Source organism: Rhipicephalus microplus, chromosome 3 (genome assembly GCF_043290135.1).
Source record: "Rhipicephalus microplus isolate Deutch F79 chromosome 3, USDA_Rmic, whole genome shotgun sequence".
Taxonomy (NCBI): domain Eukaryota; kingdom Metazoa; phylum Arthropoda; class Arachnida; order Ixodida; family Ixodidae; genus Rhipicephalus; species Rhipicephalus microplus.
The window spans coordinates 90,770,989-90,793,271 of NC_134702.1; the positions used below are offsets into that span (position 1 = coordinate 90,770,989).

Here is a 22,283-nt window from a genome sequence, read left to right on the forward strand (position 1 = left end):
TGTTCCGTCCCGGTCACGCACACGAGATGAAATTATACGCTATATGAAAGTATACGCTAGGATGAACATCCACCGTTTTTTCCACACGTCTACCTGCGCGCATGCACACCTTGGCAACGCCATACGTGATGATCCGCGAACGGTGCGAGACGAGGTGACGACGTGCTTGCGTCGTCGACCGTTACACACAGGAAAGTGTGTGTGTGTGTGTGTGTCGTTCTCCAATAGAGACATATATAGAAGCAAGAACGGGGGAAACAACGAGGTTGCTATAATCACTAAACGAAAAAAAAGAACAATGAAGAATCGGCACAGAGGTGGCTCTGCGTTGTAAGAAAGATGTGCTTCCGAGCTGTCGGCGCCAGGACGTGTCGTTATACCGTTTTCTCTTGTATATATCTACCTACATAGGTACACGCGCGAATCTAGCGCGAAGCCGCTAAGCGAGACGAAATACGTGGGTTCGGCTTTGTTTTCTCGTTTATTAGCGAAGGTACGCTGTTGGACGGTGCTGCGAACAAGCTAGACAAATTAAGATAACAAGATAAGAGGTGGCGGGTGGGGGGTGGGGTGGGGAAATAGGAAGGACACTAGAGACATAACATAACTTGTTTTTTTTTTTTTGGATAGAGTGTTAAGGGCAGGAGGGAGTTACATCACCCCATGAAAGCGGCTGTATGCTGTTTTACCGCTACGAACGCAGCTAAACACGAAGAGAAAACGTGAGGAGTTCCAGCTGACCCCAAATCAACACATCACGCACTTTGTTATCTTGCCTTGTGAGCGATTTGTGTCGGTGTTTTTTTTTCATTTGCTGATAGGAGGGAAAACCTGTTTATACCGTTCGAACGAGAAACAAGCGCTTTCGTTTAGCAGCCATAACGTAAAATTCATGAAGGAATAACGAAAAAAAAGAGAGAGAAATGCAATTTATGATTGGCTAATTGCCGGCGTCTGGAGGCCCGAGCGTGCAATTACCTTATCGTTCGCACCTGGGTGCGTTACTTTTTCTCTTTACTACGTCTTTTGAACTGGGATGAGTTGCTGTAACTCGCCGCTGAATCTGAAAACGTCGTCGCGTGATCGCTTGCAGCGATCGCGTATGCCTGACCACGCGCTCGCTCGACATGCAATCCACGGTGCATCGCGGGTGCCGGCCCCGACCATAAAACTGCGCTTGCGTACTTTTCGATAATGGCTCGCTGGTCAACGGGGAAGGTGGGAGTGTAGGCCCCCGGGGAGGAGATGAACCGTCATGAATATGAAATATTCCTCGTCGTCACTGGGTGGACAGCGACGCAGCAGGAGGTCTGTCTCTCTCTCTCTCTCTCTCTCTCTCTGTCTATTGTCTATATATATATATATATATATATATATATATATATATATATATATATATATATATATACACACACGTGTGAGCCACGGTGATGACTCTATTCTCTAATGCGTGTACGTGTAGTACGTGTACCCTAATCCCAGCACGTTCCACGAGAGGTTCTCACGAGTGCACGTACTTTGGGCCGCTTACTTGCACTTTTTTTCTTTCTTTCTTTTTCTTTCTTTCTTTTCTTTCTTTCTTTCGTTCTTCGGTCGTTCTTACGCGCTCGTAGGCACCATATGCAGAACACCCACCCCTCGTACGCGACGCTTTTTTTAAAAAAGGGCCACCGTTTTTTCCCCTTAATGTCTTAATCTCATTACGCGGTTAAAAAATGCGGGAAGCCTCGGACTTACTGCGGCTTTTGGTGTCAAATAAAGAGGGGAAAAAGGGTAAAAGAAAAAGCCTAGAGATGGGGGAAAAAGGCCAGGTTTCAGCTGCCAATATGTACGTGTTCTGACTTCTTTGTGAGATAACAGAAATAAAAATATATAATTCGCAGACAAATTAGGCTTGAGCCTAATTCGAGGAAAAAACGTACTAAAAAACAGGGAAGCTTGAAAACGTGAGCTTGTCGTACCCTTAATCGATAGAGTCATCAGTTCGACAGGCCATTAGCGTTGATTCAGCTTACGTGGAGCTGCGCTTGTAAAGCAAACAAGAAATTCTAAAAAAAAAAATGTGAGCAGCAAGATTGTTGGGGCAGATGCGAGTAGCTCCATTTTATAGTTTTCTTTCGCTCTCTTTTGTTTAATGATGTATGCGCGCTCACGTTTTTTGATTCGCACTCCGCTGTTGTTTTTTTTTGTTGTTTTTTCGTGCTCTCGCTTCGGTCTTAATCCTTTAAAAAATGAAAAGAAAAAAAAACGAGAAGCGTGTAAGGAAGCTAGCTTTCTCTAATTTTAAAATTATGTATGTATATGTGTTGAGTGTAAATACTATTGCGCGTAAAAACCCCGAGTGCCTGAAAGTGGCAGTGCTTTTTGTTTCGGTTACATCGTCCCCCTTCTTTTTTTTTCTTTCACTTGCTGACCGCGCAGACTCGACGCTAAAATGACAATCTTCGAATTACCGGTGGTCGTTATGATGCAGAGTGCGCCGTCTTCGCCGCCCACCGCAGTGTATGTAAACGCACAGTGTAGAGCCTACACCCTAATAGAGTTACCAAACTTTGTTGAGGTCCACGTATAAAGCGGTTTTAGGTAACGCGATTTGCCGAAAGCCAGCGCAAAGTGAGAGCGCGGGAACGGAAGCCAGAAAAAAAAAAAGACCCCTCGTGGCTTTAATTGGCCCGAAGCAACGCTGGTGAATTTGACGAAGTGTGGCGCGTTTACAGCTATCCGCTTTTTTAGGTTATGCAAAACACGTATTTGCGGTCCTGTGGCTTGCGCAGCGTTTTTTTTTTGTTCCTTTTCTTCCTCTGCGTATCGCTAACGTGTAACGCAAACATAGCCGAAATTCAAGCTTGATTACATAAGGATGTTGCGTGATCTAGTGTGGATTATATTGACTCCTGCTGCACATATCTTGATAGTGGCGTGCAGACAACGCAGCCGCTGGCGATAGTGTCGCCGTGCTTACGATATAAAACCGTGGTTACGTAAAATGGTTAGGGCATAGCTGTATGTTTATGTGCCATCTAATGAATACGCCTGGGTGTAGTTCTTTTTCTTTGGTAGCTATTTGTAATTTGTTATCCACCGGGCTTTATCGATGTTGTCAACCAATACACAAAGAATTCGCTTGGGGGAGGGGTAAGCAGCGTTGCTGTGGAATAAGTGGAAACTTCCAATGGGGAGTAGGCAGTGTTTTTGCCATACTGGTCCTAAAGCTGCGGGCTATCGCCGAGAAAGAACAAATAACCGTACAAATGGACGCGTAGATATCGCCCGGACGCGTCTCACAACTCAGCGCAGACATGTTGTGCTGGCCGATACACATCCGGGGGCTGCCGGCAGTCCGTCCGTTATTCCGTGCGCCCCCCTTCCCCTGAAAATGTATACACAAATAAAAGCCTGGTTGGGGTTTGCGGGCAGGCTGCAGGCTGGACTCTTTATAATAAATGACTCGCTAAAGACGAGATAAGGCTTCAGCGCTAGCGAGGCGAGACGTAGCGCGTGTACGTAGACGCAGCGAGGACTGCATGCGGGCAGCTAGGCACACTGACTGCTGCTGCTGCTGCAAGCGTCAGGCTTGACGCCTCTCAGTCGCCCTCTCGCTCATCTAATATACGCACGTTCTCTCTCTCGCGTCAGACGAGTGCAGAGGAGGACGTTTAGCGTAATAAAGCGTCGTCGCCGTATCCGGCGCCGCTGTGGCTGTTTTCCCCCCCTCTTACTCCCGTATACTCGCACCCCCATGTTGCCTCTGTAGCTGTTATAGTTTCATACCTGCGCGATAACATTGCCCGATAAGCAACAGCCTGTTTGCTCAAGCGACGGTGGCCGGCCCACCTTATTAGAGCAACGTATGTGCCGTGTTTTCCGGCGAATAAGGCGTAACGCGTTGTGACTGGTGCAGCCTGCGTATGGCTTTTGCGGAGCTTGTGTGGGAACAATAGAGCGCGTTAAAGTGGACGAAATTGTGGCGTTCGTCATGGTGTACGTACATGAAGCACATGCAGTTTCGTGTGTGTCACTTTAGATACCACCTTGAAAACCACCACACCACTGTTGTATACGTTTCACGCACGCTGCAATGCGCTGGAGTATTGTGCCTGCTTTGTCACGCAGAAACGACAGGTGACTACAACTACTTTATTGCAAGGAAATGTTAGGGCGCTGCGGGCACCCCCGTACGGCGATGTTTGTACTGTTAAGCCCAATGAGCTACACTCTTCATCAGGTCCTGGATAAACTGCTGGCTATAGCCGTCAAAGTGGACAGTCTTCGTGCAGTGTCCTGGCTATATATGATACCTTAAGCAGGACATGGTTAAGAGTGTAGTTTGGAGCATGTTCGATCTCTTTCCTCCTAGTCATTCTGATGTGATAATCTGACGTGTTTGAAGTGGCCATTGAAGTAAATACTTTCTTAGGATCCCCTTTTTACAAGGACAGCTTAGCAATTACACAATAGCAACTGACTTGATGTGAGCGGCCTCGTATGATCCGACAGTAGTATACATTTTGCAAGAATGATTCCTCTCAAGTCATGAAATCTGTGACTGACCACTCGCCGTTTTCTGATTGCAGAACGGAATTGCGGGCTAAGTGCCGGTAAGTGCGGCACATGAGAGAGCTCCAGAAAGAGGGAGAGAGGCTGGGAGGTGAAGCCGTGCTACAGAGCCGTGCGTGCGTGCGTTTCGTGCAGCGCTGTTGTGCGCGACGGATTGGGCAGCGAGGGAACCGCGCTCCGCGTTCGTGTTCCTACGCGAGCGATGACCGAACTGAAGCGAAAGCTGGTTTGCGCGATCGGCGCACGATGCCTCGAAACGCGTCGAGACAAATCGGCGCCCGTCGCAGCTGTCGCGCGCGCCTGCTATCGCGGAGCCACTCATTAACGCCGTGTGATTGATCGGTAAAGCAAAGGCGACAAGGGAGAAACGAAGATAAGAGGCGAACACAGTGTACACGCGCAGCGATGATAAGAAGGTCCGCAGTCAAAACAACCTGCTGGGAAATTCGTTTGTCGTTCGCGTACACTTTCAGACGTGGCTTCACTTTCAGGTATCTGGCGCATTAATAAATAATTATTTCTGAAACAAAACGAAAGAGCGAGTCGTCGAAATCTAATTTTCATTATTTTCATTGTGCGCCGGTAGTGTAGTGAGATAGCGTGTGTGCTGTCATGTTTTGGAGATCACTGTTCCAGTGGACAGTCTATTTAATGAGTTGCATCCGCATCTCGTCGATAGGCAAACTCTTGATAATATTCGTTTTCGTTGCCTACAAGGAACGTTTGACCGTGCATTCGGCGCTGTTTGCCTATGGCAATGACCGTGACAATGATGACCACGCTCGTTGATATCGAATGAAACTGGGGACAGTGATTTTGCCTCTTTGGATACGGCATCTCGTTAAAAGTTTAAACGCAATGAAGTTTCATGCGCCTGTCTGCATATATTAGAAACATTTGCCCCCATTTGGTCAGATCACCGTCCCTGCAATCATGGGCTTCCTCCTGTCTGTATAAAGCGAGGAATAACTGTGAAGTTTAGCAGCCGCACGGTGTATGTACATCAACCGCTGATACTTGCGAAAGTGTTCAGGCGGGAGTCCAGTGCAGCAACTTCTGAATGGTGGCCTTAAAATTCATGTGAAGTTTTGTACACACACCATGTAGACTCGGAGAGGCGTGGCTAATGTATGTGCCCACATTTCGGAGGCCGCGCAGCTAGCAGCATACGAGACTTGACGAGGACGACGTTGTGTGCATCACAACGAAGCAGCTGTACTTTTGACGAAGCGCCGTCACTGTTTGAGGGTCGAACGAAAGGCGCCCCTTGCAAGTGCCCGGAACATATTTAGTATGTTGCAAGTGTGCTCTGACATCTCACCATTGTGGTAGCAACTGCGGCCTTATTTTATAGAATCGGTCGAATTGTGTCCAGCCTCCATGAGTAAGTGAACAATTACAAATATTATAATCATATAGTTGTCAGTATATCATGACCTTTATACCAATAAATCAACCAGTAATGGTCACGGGAGACCACTTACGCCATATATGTCCCCATTTTCACCCAGATACGGCAAGCAGTAGCCAATCACATATATGGCTGCATATAGTCCATATAGGTGCCATATATGGCATTTTCGTAAAGGTCAGGATGAAAGCAATATGAATAACTCGCTTGTATATACGTGTGTGCGTAACGATGCGTACTATCTGGGAGTATACGGAATAATTATATACACCGTATTCAATGCCCGACAGCTGGAGTAACAAGCCAGGCGTTGACACCAGGCTAACGTCTCTTAGCTAATCATTAAATATTTCTTACATGTCCATACGAACCGTTTAACTATATGTGAAACAATGTCACTCTTGTCCTCTCGCTTTCGTTTTCCGAACGTGAATTTCATCACCATTTGGTATTACCATTTGTTGCATTTAATATAGGTGTGTTATGCTGTAGTCGATCGTGTGTGCTCAAAGATACCGCCTTAATATACACACGCCGTTTCACTTCCTGTTATTGGCTTTATCAACAGTAACCTAACATTTCCAATCCAACACCTATTCATTCTTCATCTTCATCGCCCTCAGTTCCTGGTAGACAAAGTGAACACGTCTGCGCTCTTCAGAGTCGTGATTACAGGACTGTATACTTCGGCTTTTCCACTGCAACGCACAAACGACTGCGATGGCCATGAACGCGCACTACAACATGGTCGGCATATCACGCATGAGTTGCAGTTCGCACGTGGATGGAGGACGTTCTCAAGAAGTGAACAAAAAAAAATGAGGTCGATAGCTGTAGTACGGAACCGAGCGTGAGTTTCCCGCGCGCTTCGAGAAAAAAAAAACACAAAAAAAACGTGCTAATCACAGCCGTTTCCCATCGTGAGTGCTGCGATTATCGCTGGTGTTGCCGCCACTCCATACGCGAGTTTTATACTCTTCACGCGTGGATTAAGGCCTCCCTCTCTTTCTGGGTGGTGGCGGCGCAGATCTGGAAAGTCCGCGCGCTGTGATGGCCGCAGCGGCGAAAGCTCCGAGACGCGCGGATGATTTATGAGCCGAGCACACGCGACGGCCTTGGAAGAGGCACAGCTCGCGTCCCCCTTTTATCCGGAGCCTGCCTGTCTATCTTCCTTTGTTTTCGTTCCTTTCACACTCTTCTTCCTCCTCCCCCTCTTCGTCTAGGTGAGGCTGTCTCTAAACCTAACGCCACCATCTCCGGTTCGAGTCTGCGGCTACCGGAAACAAGATGGAGCGTTGCATGTCGCACGTATACGTGCACACACAAAACCTGCCAGGGATAAATCCATGCGTGAAGTGGTGAAATCAGCGCGAGTTTCGGAAGAAGTGGACTCCGCTCGGACGTTGCGTGGGAGGGCGCACCGTGTGCGGAGGCAAGGCACGCTCTGCTCACTATTTCTTGTTGCGTTGATCATGGTTAGGTGAGGGTTAGGCACTCGCATGTGCCACGAAGGTGGGCGTCGAGGTGCGGAAGCGTGCATTGATATATATACAGGCACACACATTTGCATACGCCGTGAGCAAACACAGACACTGTGCACCACCTCTGAGATACTGTGTATGTATTACAACCGAATGCACGCAATAGAGAACTGTATGCAGTGAGAGCAAGAGAGGGGTCTTCAAAGTATATCTAACAACGCGTGACGGTGTTTGCACGCTTCAATGGGTTGTCACCAGAAGCGGTGGTGAACGTTGCCATAGAATTAAGTATAGCCTCATGTGCCGTTTATTTCTTAATTAGTTGTAGGTATGTGTAATGAGTAATGTACTGTAATGAGTAATGTAATGTAATGAGTAGCATTAGGTGCATGAATTATTGAGTAAGGAATATACGCACGCTTTTCTCAATACAGTGCAAAGTGCAAATCATCACCGATTTCTTTAACTGAACAGTTGGCAATGTCGGGGGGGGGGGGGGGCTTCTGGAGCATGCGCACGCGGCAAGCAGCTGACATCTCAGCTCGGCACGCGCAGGTGCCCTTGAGAGCAAGACGTATCATGCAGCGGCATTGTCGTTTAACTCTGTGGACAACTGCGTCGAACCCAGGCAAACGCGTATATCGAATGCGGCACCCTCGCACCATGACCGGTGTTTCAACAATGGGATGGTGCCAAGACACTGCAAATAGAAAAAAAAATTGAGCAAGGCGAGTTAAAAATGCATTTGTATCCATATTTGAATGTATGTCTAGGAAAATGGAGTGATCACGGCAAGCCGTTTAAGCAAATACACGGACATGTGCTGCCTCGGAGGCACACAAATTCCGTTTGCACACTGTCATGCTGGCGACGAAAATGTACGTATTTATGGGGCGGCTTTGTGACATTGAAGATGTCTTACAGACAGACAGACAGATAAAACATAGATATATAACAGATAGATATCTAACAGATAGATAGATAGATGGATCCAAACCCTGTACTTTTATGAGTGGCCGTTCATTGGGACTTTCCAGGTGACTTTAGAGGAAAGAGTCATTGTCATTGGTGAATTGCTTTTCCCACCGATGGCGGTGGCCTGGCGTGGCGGCTTACTTCAATGGAGGACAGAAAAGAAGCGCATACGCGCCCAGCGCCTTCTCGCGGCCGCCGCTGCGCTGTCTCTTCTTCCTCCAACCACTACGACCACCACCACCATCCTATATATACATCTCGTATGCGTGCATGGCGTGCATATATATATATATATATATATATATATATATATATATATATATATATATATATATATATATATATTGCGCAATTTATCCCAGTGAAGACGAGTGCACGAGCAGTATATCGCAGCTGTGTGTGTATTGCAGATGGCGCGCGTGCGAGAAGAGCGTTTGACGCCGCCCGCGGCGCCCGTATGGGATGCACGCCTCGTCGACGCCGCGTGATTGAGACGTTCCCGCAGCCCGAGTGCGCGAAGAGCGTTGCGCGCAAACCGTACTCTCATGTGAAAGAGGAGGTAAAAGGAAAAAAAAAGCTTTGTACGTACGCTTTAACAGAGGAACAGGTGCTACCCACACCTTTGTCATTCCATCTCTTTCAATGGACGTGGTCGTCCTCATGTTGCTGGGTGCCCTAGCATTTTATGCACTTGCTTTCCTTTAATGTCGTGTGATCTATCAACTCTTTAACCGTCGTGCTGTCCGGGGCAACATATGTGCAGACAACGTCGTCTTGTTAGTTCGCCCGTATATTGCTGTTCTTGTACACCGAAGTTGTGTGTTTAGAAAGAGTGTTTAACGATTTAGAATACTTGTTACTCTACTATGGGAAAGCAGAAAGCCGCCCCAGACCAATTGTGTGAACAAAGACTAGATGATGCCTAGAAAAAGTGTTGACGATTTCGAGTACTGCCTACTTGACTATTCGAAACCATTGAGCCACCCCAACAATGGCGTTATAAAAAAAGTTTAACGATTTAGAGTGTTGGGTATTTTGCTGTACAAAGAGTAGTCAACGACATAGAGTACTAGTACTCTACGATGGGAGAGCTTAAAGCCGTCCTGTGGGCATCGCACTTGGTGAGGCCATGTTGACTGTGCACTATGGGATAACAGGGCGTTCCTGTTCACGACAATACTGTAAATTGACTGCGCAGATGCAGTAGCAGAGAAGCGTGCGCTCGAGGCGCCCCCAACCTATGGTCCCAAGTCCCAAGCCATATATGGTCCCAAAGCCATATATGGTCCCAAAGCCATATATGGTCCCAAAGCCATATATGGTCCCAAAGCCATATATGGTCCCAAAGCCATATATGGTCCCAAAGCCATATATGGTCCCAAAGCCATATATGGTCCCAAAGCCATATATGGTCCCAAGCCATATATGGTTCCAGGTCTTACATGGTCTCAGGCCATATATGGTCCCAAGGGAAGCGCGTGGAATGGCCCTTCAGCACAGCCACAACGCACGTGCCGGGACCCCTGCCGTACGCAGGCTGGGGATAAATAAGCCAATTGGCGACGCTCTTTCACCCTCCGCACAGCCGCAACGTGCGTTGCGGCTGTGCGGGAAGCGCGTGGTCTGCCCTTAGTCTGCCTAACACCAAACGAAGGGTTGAGAAAGAGAGAAGGGTAGGTGTGAAGAGGAAGCCCCGGGCGATAACCAGGTATTATCATCCGGTTATATATAGAATGCTTCCATAAAGCACAGCTGACTGTGGCATATGAGCTATTTTCCGGGCAAACAAACGCGTTGACGCTGGTGTTGTGGGCCTGCTTGAGTATACGCGTAACTTTCACTGCTATTAACTTCAAGTCACTGTCTCAATAATGTGTGCTACATACGGGTTCCGTATAGCGGCGCTGACTGTTCGTGCAATCGCCTCTTTGCAATTAACTTCAGAAAATACCGAGTTTGCCTTTTCTGCTATACTGTCTTCGTGTTACAAGCTACATATGGTTCGTAATCTTCACATCTGGGGCTTTAAGCTTTCTCCGCGAACGCTCGTACAGGTTGCGGCACCACCGGTGCTCGTCGGTTTGTCGTATACATATGGTTGTGTTATATATGAATAGAAGTGCTTGCACTGATGGGCGTGCCAAAGTGCATGGTCATCGCACAAATTGTGTGCACACGATATCTTGGAACTGTATCGCACCGCTGGCTGGCGTTTATTGCATACCACTTTTGAAGCGGCGGGGAGTGTTCGGGGCGTGCAGATGGCGAGTAAAATGTAACGACTGCGAAGCGCCAACGACGTCGATGCGTAGAGTGGAAGCTGATACAGATGTATACGTATCCTTGTCCATAACGCCGATTAGACTCTTGTGTGGGGTCTCGGAAGGCTTTTACGACGAAAGCCTGGGTGTGGTGACGTTAGGCAGGCTTCATGTCCAAACCCATCATTACGGCTTCATACCTCTGAGGTGGACCGCGCCCTTGTTAAGTCCACGTTGCCCACACGTGTTGTATGCGTAAGCGTGCATCCTTACCCGTGTTTGCGTGCGTACACACCACTTGCGCATCTAAATGCACGTCGGTCGCGAGATTGATAGTCGTAATTTTCCTTTGATTCTCAGAAAGGTTTGATGTACAGATAACTGCGAACACAATTTCGGCCATGATCGAGGAAAGCCATGCACAGAACGATTTATTATATTGTATATTCATTGCTTCCTACGTTGTCTCAGCTTCGGTATATGATCGATACAGCAAGATTTTGAAACGCTCCTCTGCAGTTTCGCTCGTAGTTAGGATGCTATCTATTTATGTCAGGCACACTGGTAACTGATATCGCTGAATCTGTGTGAAGTTGTCGGGTTCGGAATTTCCCCGTAAGGTCTTGAAGCGAGGAGAAACTGTTGAACTATTTGATAAGTGACGATCCACAAAGCCCGCGAACTTCTGCCTTGTCCGTAGATCTTGCGATCTTTTTTATAGATGGTTTTGAGGTCACAAGGTTTGTACCCCAGAAAATTTGTGGGCACCTCATTTACCATCTTCTGACGTCGCAATTGATAGCGAGTTTTCAGGTTTTTTTTTGTAGAGTAAGGAAACTTTCTCTTGACCTTTTAGGATAAAAGGAACGTGCGCAAAGTTCTAGGCAATAATTTTCATTTTTTTATGGGGCACAAAAGAACGTTTATTTGAATATATTTTGCCAAATAACGCAAGAAAAGTGTAGAAAGTGAGTGGACTATTTTATAAAGCTCTTCTTTCTCACCGATACTGTTACGGCACATCGGTACCCGGTCGCGGTGGTCTAGTGGCAAAGGTATTCGGCTGCTGACCCGGAGGTCGCGGTATCTAATCCCGGCTGCTGCGGCTGCATTTTCGATGGAGGCGAAAATGCTGCAAGCCCGTGTGTTCAGATTTGGGTGCACGTTCTAGAACCTCAGGTGGTCGGAGTTTCTGGAGCCCTCCACTACGGTGTCTTTCATAATCATGTGATGGTTTTGGGACCATAAACCTCACATATCTATCTATTAAGGCACATCGGTGGACCAAACCGGATGTAATCAAGAGTCTGCGTTTGTAAACAGTGAAAGGTTCTGTACTGGAAGTCCAACGAACGTGTACACTTTCAAGCTTAGCTTAGGTGGGCTATTGAAAGCTGATATTTGATTCACTCTGTCCGTATTCAGAGATAAATACGAAGACCTAATATAATGGCTGGGGACGTATGCACACATCTTTAGCTCTGACAGAGCCGTATGACAATCTAAATTCTCGAATAGCGTGTGTATTTATTGCTTTCGCACTGGACATGTGTAGAATATAACGTCAGGAGTCGCTGGTAACGTAGCCCCGTCGCTTGGGCGCTTCGTTCTGCTCACCAGATTTTATTCCTATTGAGAAAACAGCAGTGGCTTCACCGCAGGCCGTGGAGTATAGAACGGAAAGCGCGCGTTGGGAGTGCGCCACCATTTCATGTGATCAATTGCGAAATACAGTGCAACACCGCACTCGAACGTGTCGGCACAATACTTGTGATGTCACCACCTCTCTCGCTTCACACCTACTGGGCCGTATCGGTTTTCCTTGGAAGCCCCTGTCGGGGCTCCTTTCTGCGATTATTATTGGCCTGAGGAAATTTGGCTCCGCCCCGTGGTGGGCCCCCTCTTCGCACTCGCCAAGCGGCTTCACCGCAAGACACCCACAGCGCCCGGTCGACGGTGTCGGGCATTATTTTTTTCTTTTCTCGCCTGGAAAAAGCCGCCAATGTTGACGCCTTTGGGTGGCGCGTCGCCATTGGCCGGGACGCAGGCCGTTTCCATGACAACGCCCGTCTGGGTTCGGGAAGCGGGGAGGAACGTTGTTCGGAACAGCTATAGGGAAAGAGGGAGAGAGGCGGGTTTTTCGGGGGATGGTGGGGATGTGGGAGAGGGTGCATTTGGGGAGCTGAGAAGCGGTGCGCCGCTAGAGCCGCCGTGGAGGTGGAAGGGGATGAAGCAACCGAGGAAGGTGTTGTTCGAGCCAGGCGCTTTTCTCCCCTGTCAGACGCACGTAGCAACAGCTGCAGCTTTCACAGGGTTCCACGCCCTGACTCGTTCCCACGGCTGGCAACACACAAAGGGAGGGTGCGCACCCGCGTTTGCGCTATCGTTCGCGTACGCCTTAGTGCGCGCCAGGCCAAACAGTTCCCTATAGCCAACCGCGCTAGCGCCCGCCTGCTCCTTTTTCTTGCGAATGAATCGAACAATGCTGACAGCGGGGCAGCGGCGCTGGCGGGTCGTACAGAGAGATGGTTGCATGAAAGGCCTCGCTCGGGATACTGCTTGGAAAAACAGCTCAGAGTCGGAAAGGAGGAACGGGACAGGGCTTCTGTAGCTGGGTGGGGAACGAGTAGGGAACAAACGCCGGGGCTCAGAGGGCGCTGTCAGAGGATATCAAGCGAGAAATATATAGATAACGAAATAAAGGAAGACGAGGAAAGAGGAGACGGATCGCCGAACTGAAGCGACGGCCACTGCTTGTTTCTGCTAGAATGGCTGGCTACCGCCATTCGTCGGAGCAGCAGGGCATCCAGCCGCGCACGCCTCCTCTATCGCCGCCGGTGCGCGGCTCGCGGTTACCGGCTTTCATACGGGCTTAATTTGAGCCGCAGGGCGTATATATAAAAGGAGAAGATGTACCAGCGTATGACGTGATTTTTTTGCTTTCGTTCTTTGCGTCTCGTTCGTGTGAATTCCCGTGAGTTAGCGTAAGCCTTCGGTTAGCATAGAAGGGAACAAATTATTAGTAAAACATCTCGATCGTGTAAATCCTCGTGAGTTAGCGTAAGCCTTCGGTTAGCATAGAAGGGAGCAAATTATTAGTAAAAGTATAGACGCAACGGTTCGTTTGAAACACATATCAGAACGAGACATCCGTGCTCGTCCGGAAGCGTTGAAGTACAAGAAGTGCTGCTAACGTTGCAAGCAATGCCCGTCATCAAACGGTGTACATTGCAAGTTTTTTCGCCTATAAGTGGTTACGTATGACGGTGATGCAGTCATATATCGGCCTTTTGTTACACCCCTTGTTGAATGCTCCGCGTGTACAGCAGAGATTCATGCGAACCACTTCCGCCTTTATTGGATGCTATCCTCAACAATAATTCGTACCTTTACTGTGCCTACGAAAGAACAGATCCCAACGATTGCTGCGTTCAGCGCTTGGCGAAGAGCTTTCGGTGCTTATATATCATCCTTTATTCTTGTTCCTCCAGGCGGATGTTCCCGCCCTATAAGGTCCGGGTGACGGGTCTGGACAAGAAGGCCAAGTACATCATGCTCATGGACATAGTGGCCGCGGACGACTGCCGGTACAAGTTCCAGAACCGGAGGTGGGTTGTCGCTGGCAAAGCCGACCCCGAGATGCCCAAGCGGATGTACATTCACCCGGATTCGCCGTCTACGGGTGAACAGTGGATGCAGAAGGTCGTCTCCTTCCACAAACTCAAGCTCACCAACAACATCTCCGACAAGCATGGCTTTGTAAGTACTCTCCGCTTTCAACTACAGCATTGTCTGAAGTAAGGCTATGTTGAGAAATTCCGTTCATCTTTCCTGTTGCGGGAGGCGTTGAGCCTAAATAGTATTTCTCAGTACGTGTTAGACCATAGAAGAGTCACGGATGGCTACGAGCAAAGCTTTGTCTGAAGACAGCGACCAGAGCCAAGGTTATGTAGTCATGCAGCAGTGCCATTTTCATCAGCACGTCCACAAGGCAACAAGATCAGGCCCGTGAACTCGCCCCCACTTCACCATCTCCGTATGTTCTACATACATGCACGTACTACGCGTCAAGTTCAGAGGATAGGTGGAAGTATACAAGGCATTGCGCCTGCGATGAAAATTTGCTTTTAGAAAAAGCACCCTGCATTACCCTATGCGTATGTTGTTCGCTTATAACTCGTTGCCGCAGCAGCTACGCGTCCTAATGTATGTGATGCGTTCGTCATAACAGAGCCTTCCCCGTCGCATTGTGAGATACCGAAGATTTTGAAAAGGCAAGCGCTACACTGCAGGGCCGTCGCTTTCCGCTTGACGAAATCTGTCGTGGCGAGATTGCCACATTCATTTTTGAAGAACTGTGTCGAAGGCCGAACGTGCATGCCCGAAAGCATCATTGTTAATGCACTGTTTTCCGATTGCGTGGCTATTCCAATATCACTTATAATCGAATATATATGCGTTGCCAGCTCCCCGCGGGAGCAGGAGAAAGTAGACCAGTGCGGTTTGCCATCACCCGATACGTGACGGTTCATAAGGTGCATCGTCTTCGACCGCGCACATTAGTCAACGAGGAAAAAAATGGGAGCTCTAGGACGTGCGTCATGCGAAGTCTGGATGACGACACGACGCCCTCTTGCAACACCAGCTTGGGTACTACTGCTTTGAGCTCAGCGCGTGACGTAGCTTGATATATATGGTCAACCGGCGACCACTTATCCTGTCGCCAAACCTCTTCTAGGCTTCCGCGCGCTTTCGGCAGAAACGAGCCGCGAGGGAGAGGGAAAGCCGGGAGAAGCCAGCGAAGCAAGCCTTAGCAAGCCACAGCGCAGCGGCGGCGGTCATTTGTTAGGCGACCCACGAAGCGAAATGTCATCAGGGGCGCCCTCGTTTCCGCAGCGCGCTACATTCGACACTGCAAGCTCGTCGTCGCTTAACGTTCAGAGCCCTCGAAACCCGCCTTCCAACCCCTCCTAGGCTAGCCTGTCTGCTTCAGAGGCCGAGTGTTGTAGAGGAGCGGTCGGGTATCGCTATCGCAATAGTGGCATGCGATCGAGGGCGATCCCGGAAAGCGGCCTTCGCTGCAGTCTTTCCGACGCTGAAACACATCGAGCGTGTACGAAGGAGGAGGAAGGGAAGGCCCTTCCCTAACGACTTGCGCCAGGCGCCGAGTGCTTGCGGCACACAGGACGGCGACGACGCTGCCACAGTTGAGTGCTGCACGTGTATGCCTGTATAGCCTTTCTGTGTGTGTGTACCTAATATGTGAAGTATGGCAGCATTGTTTCGAGGAGCCCGTAACGCGCAAAGGAAAATCAGTTGAGGCACCCGAGTAGGGACTCGCCCGTCCTGCTAAAGCACAAATGCGATTTCCCTGTTTCCCTGTGTCGAAGGGGAACGGGATGAAAAGAGGGAAAGGACCACTGCTCTCGGGAAAGACGAGAGGGGCGAAGCCCTCTTGTAGGCGGCGGGAATATTGGCGTCATATATCAAGCGGCCGCCGCCGCTGGCCGCCCGCCTCCCTCCCTACTCCTTGGAGTGGCGCGCGCGCAAGCGCGGGAAAGCTTTCAAGGCGAGGCGCCTTGCTTCTTTTCCTCGAGCGCTCGCCTTCGCGCGGCGCGATCGATGGCGGCGTTGCCGCGGCGTCGTCGAGAGCGCCATGTTGGCTGCTCGCCTCCGCTTCAGGCCAGCGCTGGCCGGTGGCGTGGGGCCACACGGTCATGGCCTGGCGGGATCGATTTGCTCCTTACGCCTTCTTCGGGCGCGCCTCTCGGGCTGGCAGATTTTTCTTCCTCTATCTCTCTCTCTTTGGCCGCAGCTGTGCATGAGGCGCTGTGGCCGGGCTCCCGCTTGCCTTTTCCCCCCGACGCCTCTGCACTGAGAACGTCTCGAGGCGAGATGGGCCCTGAGACCAAGGGCGTCGCCACGAGTCGCGCGGGTCGTTGACACCAGAGCAAGGGATGAGCTAAAGCTTGGAACCGGGGAACGACAATGTTTCACTGGGAACATGACGAAACCCATGCCTGTACCAGCCGGCCTCATGTCGCTTGCGCAACTCAGTTTTCTGCTAGAATGTATGGTGTCCTGCTCAGCTACCAGTTCTACCACATTATGTCACTGAAATCGGTGAAGGGATACGTATATGCCCCTTTGGTGGTGGTCTGGGGTGTATGTAAACAAGCTGATTAACTCTCGTGCGCTCAAGGTACTCTGTACAGATCACGGTGTTATGCTGATGCGCGTGTCTTGGCAGCAAGTCAATTCATGCACGTAAACATCGCGACGGCGATCAGCATCTACTTCAGCTACGCTTGCTGTCACCTTTTTGAATAATCGTTATCTCTGAGCCAGTATCGAGCGACAAGCAATTAACACCGCATGGCAAGTCGCACAGTATACCAGGTTACACCGTATATTGTCATCATCATCAACAACAAAACAGCAACAATGATAATATCGGGCGTTTTACGAGCCAGAATGATTACATGATTATGAAGCACTCCGTAGAACACGGCTCCGGAAATTTTGAAGATCTGTTGTTCACAAAGTTAACGTTAACTGACATCGCACAGTACTCAGGCCTCTAGCATGATCGCCTCCATCAAAACGCGACCGCCGAGACCGGAATCGAACCCGCGACCTTCGGGACGGCAGCCACCTTGTATTAAGTGTTGAGACATTTTTAACAGGCATCGTCGCTGGATCCATCGTTTCGACAACTGGCCTTGTCTTCCCCAAGGCAGCGGTGCATGAGCGTACTACAAGCGTTTATGAAGTTACACTCGAACACATTAGTTCTTGTACAACGCATCGCGGCGTATTGCTGAGCCTCAAGGAAGGCGATTCTTTAATGCCACACCAGGAAGCCGCATGAGCAGCCGCGTTTACGCTGGCAGATAGCGCGAAGCTCAGTTGATCGGTTTCCTCCACCCACAGGCGTCATCTTGCATTGTCTCTCGATGCGAGCTCCCGGGTTTTTTCGAGGGCATCGTTTCTGGCAGCTCTATAGTTTCCTCATCCGAGGTGTAATCGATGTCGTTCGCGTTGCGCGCGAGCTTCTTGTCTCACTTACGCGCGCGTAGGATCTATTGGCGTCCGGAATAAATGCTCGCATACACGCCATACGTGCAACGCGAAGAGATTCTGATGACCGCGCGTACGGCGAAGACGAACGCTGGGAGACGGCGATGGCCTTCATTGAATTGATTTCTGGCGCCGCGAGATCATGATTACATGTAGTCGAGACTCGAAGGGCGGGCTACCCGCGCCAGCACGTTCTCGTTCGAAAATGACGCCTCTGTACACGAACCACGTTTCACCTCTGCCATGCTTGCTTGCTTAACGACGCGATCGCGCGATGATGGACGCGTCGAGTGCTTGCAAGGCTATAGATTCTCGCGTTCGTCGATTATACTGCGCGCCTTTAGGGAGAAAATTACGAGCGAATAGAAAAAAAGGAAACGAAGAAATTCGTACAGGCATCGACAAAACACGCGCACCTACACCTACGACCTTGGAACGTGTGACGTGCCCTTTTGCTTCTTTCGTCTGCTTTATTCTCGCAGCAAGACTCTTTGTTTTTCATGTACGTATACGAGACGTGCGAATATGCTTGGTAAAAGCCAAAGAGGTGATGCCTGTTGGACACTCGCAGCTCGTTACGCGCGTCGTGAGTGTCTGAGTGTGGCTCTGTGTACACTATTCTCCTCCGTATATGCGACGCGTGTTGATTAGCGTATGCATGTATACACAACGCGCGTAGCCCGGCGACTGCATGCATAGGAGCCTCAGGTCAACGGAAGCTTGGTCGTCAGGCATGCAGGATGGCTGCGCAAGCGCGCCTGACCATGAAGTCAAGGTGCGAGAAAAATAGAGATGGTAGAATGCGAAGTCGTAAGGGAAAGGCAGGGAGGTTAACGAGAATTCTAGAGAAAAGCAGAAATTATGTCTTTGTTTCGGAGGTCTCTGATCAGACCCCGTCAAGTCTCCTGTGCACGGAGAACACGGGTCTCTTTAACATGGCCGCGTGGTGGAAACCTGTGTGGCTTTTCCATCCAGAGGCCGTGTTCTATGATACTGCTAAGTTGCTGTATTCAACCTTTATGCAACTGTTGAGTCTCGAGTGGCTCAGGTGCAGATATATTTACGCTTACCGCTCTGCGCAACACTGAGGTTTTCTGGTTGAACCCAAGATGAATGGCTGGAACCACCACGGGGGATCGACCATGAATCGCGTGGCAGTGGGCTTTTGTGGAAAAAAGAGGGAGGGGGATGCCTAAAGATATTTTGTTAGGCAAACAAAAAGATCAATTGTGCTAACAGTCTATTATGACTTGTTATGAGAAAGGAAGGCATTTGTGTGGCGCTAAAGAAGACGATGCTGCATTGACTGGATATGCAGTGCTGGGAATCGTACAAGTATTCCGTGAGAACACTTCTTTCTTGTCACTTTTCCGGTAAGATTTTCGGTAGAGTTGCGCGACAGGGACGGATGACACGTACTGGTAGAAGCATTTCTCTATAAGACAGCAGAAAAAAATGAAGACAGAGAAAAAAAGCTTGAGTTTTGGGTAACAAGGAAGAGTAATAGCTTTCGCTATTGGCACCATCCTTGTTTTCTTCGCAACAAAAGGTTACTATATCAGCAATGGCTGCATACTCTAAAAATTCACCACTTTTTTTGTTGGCGTTATCTTTATTGGATCACGTCAGTTAATATTTTTAATGACTGGCACTTCCAACACGGTGGGAATAGACTACCGAGGAGAGTAGATTCTCTTGCGCCAGTAGCAGGCTGCGCTCTCTCGACTCGCGATCTTCGACCGCGACCCGCGGTCCGAGGTGGCAGAGGAGAAGAGGAAGCGGGGTGTTTCGGAAGACGCCATTGGCCGGCCAGCGGCAGCCATGCGTGCTGCGCACTCCCACAACTTCGCTGGCGAGCATCTCTTCCAACATGGCGGAGCAAGAAGTGTCGGACCCGCGATCGATACTTGCGGCACGTCGAGTCGAGCGTCAAGCGGAGAGACCTCGCAGCCGCCCGAGGCGCTGGAAGAATCGCCCTCCACTGCGACCGCTCTTGGCGCCGGCTTCGCCGCCTGGCATGGAGTGGTTTTCTCGCTATGGGAGGGCAGAGGTGGAGGCGCGCGCCGCGGATACAGGCGCTCGCCCTGTCTGCTGGCTTGGAAGGAAATCTCGGCGCTGCTTCTCGAACCATATTTGGGCAAGGGAAGGGAGGATGTCCAAGTGATGTTTTAAGAGGGACTGTATCCCGAGAGGCTGCAGCCGCGGGTGCTCCTGTTGCGAATCAAAACACTGGCGAACCAATGGGAGTCGGGATGTTACTAAAGGCAAGAAACGTAGCAGAAAACTTGATCGAGATAGTTTATATAGTTGATCGATATAGTATTCAACGTCGTAGACAGCGCGAAACTGTCCTTGGGCGAGCCTAGCGCTACTTACGTTGATAGACCAATGGGTATGAGGGAAATATGAACTATTTTTTGCGAGTTATGGCTCTGCTCCAACATTATCTACACACCGTAGTTGGAAAATGTGATAATTGAAAGGCTCCAAGATGGTGCTAACGGCTGCATATGGAGAACAAACTATAGTGTAGCTGGGCCTTAGAAAGACGGTAAACAAAGCGAAGGAGAAAAAAGAACAAATCATTCAGTACGAAAATACTAAAAAAAACGAATATACGGATTTGTTATGTTTCAAGCTTTATGACGCGGCAGTTCAGGGGAAAGGGGAGGGTGGCGTAGGAAAGTCAAAAGGAAATCTATATCGATAGATTAAGGGCACGCGATCTAAATACAACTACTTGTCATGATGAGGAAAGTAGCTGGAATTGGGCATATCGCGCTTTGTGTAAAGCGCGCAAATCTGGTGTGCGCTTTATGTACAACACAACTCATTCATTAAACCAAAAGATGGAACTAGATATTGAGCACGGCAGGGTATATGGGATCACAAATATTTCCGAAGGCCGAATGCGTAGGTGGTCACAGCTCAAGCGAAAAACACTACCGGTCCAGTAAGTGCAGACAACGGGAGATATGTAGTGCATCATTATTCAAGTGAATTTTGTGATATTTGAGTGCCCACTGGGATACTAAGGCATATGTCGTTGTGGAATACGCAGCTGTTGGTCATTCGGATCATATCTGTGAAAGGAACAGAGTTACCCAAGTAGACGTGTGTGCAATATTTCGTGCCATATTTGCCTTGCTTATAGTTCTAAATAGGCCCAGGAAGCCATAGAACTGCTCGCTTGCTTTTACTGACTATATAGCTAACACTCCACCCATATATAGCTAGCACTTTACCCAGGACCTGGGCGAATAAGAGTGGTCTCGGTACGACTCCTTTCAGTGTCATTAAGAACTTAAGCCCACACGTATACTATGTTTAACTGCATCTGCAAGAGTGCAGTACGTGGAAGCAGCGCCAGGCTCCAGCCAATATTAAACCGTCGCTACTTTGTGTCTCGTTTCAAGCAGACCATCCTGAACTCGATGCACAAGTACCAGCCGCGCTTCCACCTGGTCCGGGCCAACGACATCCTCAAGCTGCCGTACAGCACCTTCAGGACGTACGTGTTTCCGGAGACTGAGTTCATCGCTGTAACTGCTTACCAAAACGAGAAGGTGCGTACAAGATGTGCTTCGACAAGCCGTCTTGTAGCGTATAGAACGTTTCAGTCACTTCAAGCATGGTGGTGAGGACATACCAAGCATCTACGATGTGAAAAAAACGATGAAAAGAAAAGAAAAAAAGAAAAAAAGAAAAAAGAAAAAAAAAGAAAAAAAGAAATTGCGTGCCCTTGCTTATGGGTATGGATTGCAGAGTTTGTGAAATGTGCAAGAACAGCATCGATTTTTTTCGAGGTGTGGTGCTGGAGTACGCAGGGTTTAAAAAATTGCATAGAGTGTCAAGACAACTCGTGTCTTGGTCACAAGGAATATAAGTCCCGAATAATAATTCAAAGCAGAGGTCAAGAAACGAAAGCGTTGGTCGTGTTATTGCGACCCAGTACAAGTGAGCGAATATAATTTCTACCCAAAGATGGAGATGAAGAAACGATGTTAGCCCTGTCCACGATTGTGAGATATTACTCTAGAAGCCGCAGGAAATCGTTGATGATCTCAATGCCAATCACTTGTTTCGCGCTAGCGGCGAAATTCATTGCAGGGGTCGGAAACTTTCCGACTTCCTGTCGCGGTGAGCTTAAAGAACGTATGTGTCAAACATAGCTCGTCCACGCGTACACGTCTCACAGTCCGACAGCCACACATGGCACTGAACAACACGCAGAGAGCTTAGTACTGTTCTAGTGGCAACATGTCGTCTGTTCGAAGAGTCGACTGTTTTAAGGAACTGCTAAGCGGTAAACTTATGACAGTTTCGGTTTCGCTCGGGGTTTTCACGGGAAGAAGTTTGCAAGCTTTGCGAACAGTGTGACTGATGCATCATAATACTGGGCCTTCGTACTAATTATGTTGTTTTCTTCTCACACGCAGATTACGCAACTGAAAATCGACAACAACCCGTTTGCGAAGGGCTTTCGAGAAACTGGTGCCGCGAGGAAAGACAAGAAGT

General features: G+C 49.1%; 1 protein-coding gene across 2 annotated transcripts in view; it reads left to right on the forward strand.

Annotated features, from left to right (window-relative positions):
* LOC142803827 (uncharacterized) overlaps positions 1-22,283 on the forward strand; it is an 83,212-nt gene that overhangs the window by 55,246 nt on the left and 5,683 nt on the right. The window contains exons 2-4 of one of the 2 annotated variants that reach the window (XM_075889968.1): positions 14,177-14,444; positions 21,182-21,331; positions 22,205-22,281. In XM_075889968.1, the coding sequence (XP_075746083.1) occupies positions 14,177-14,444; positions 21,182-21,331; positions 22,205-22,281 (495 nt within the window). The remainder of the gene's footprint in view (positions 1-14,176; positions 14,445-21,181; positions 21,332-22,204; positions 22,282-22,283) is intronic. The other variant, XM_075889969.1, reaches the window with a different exon arrangement.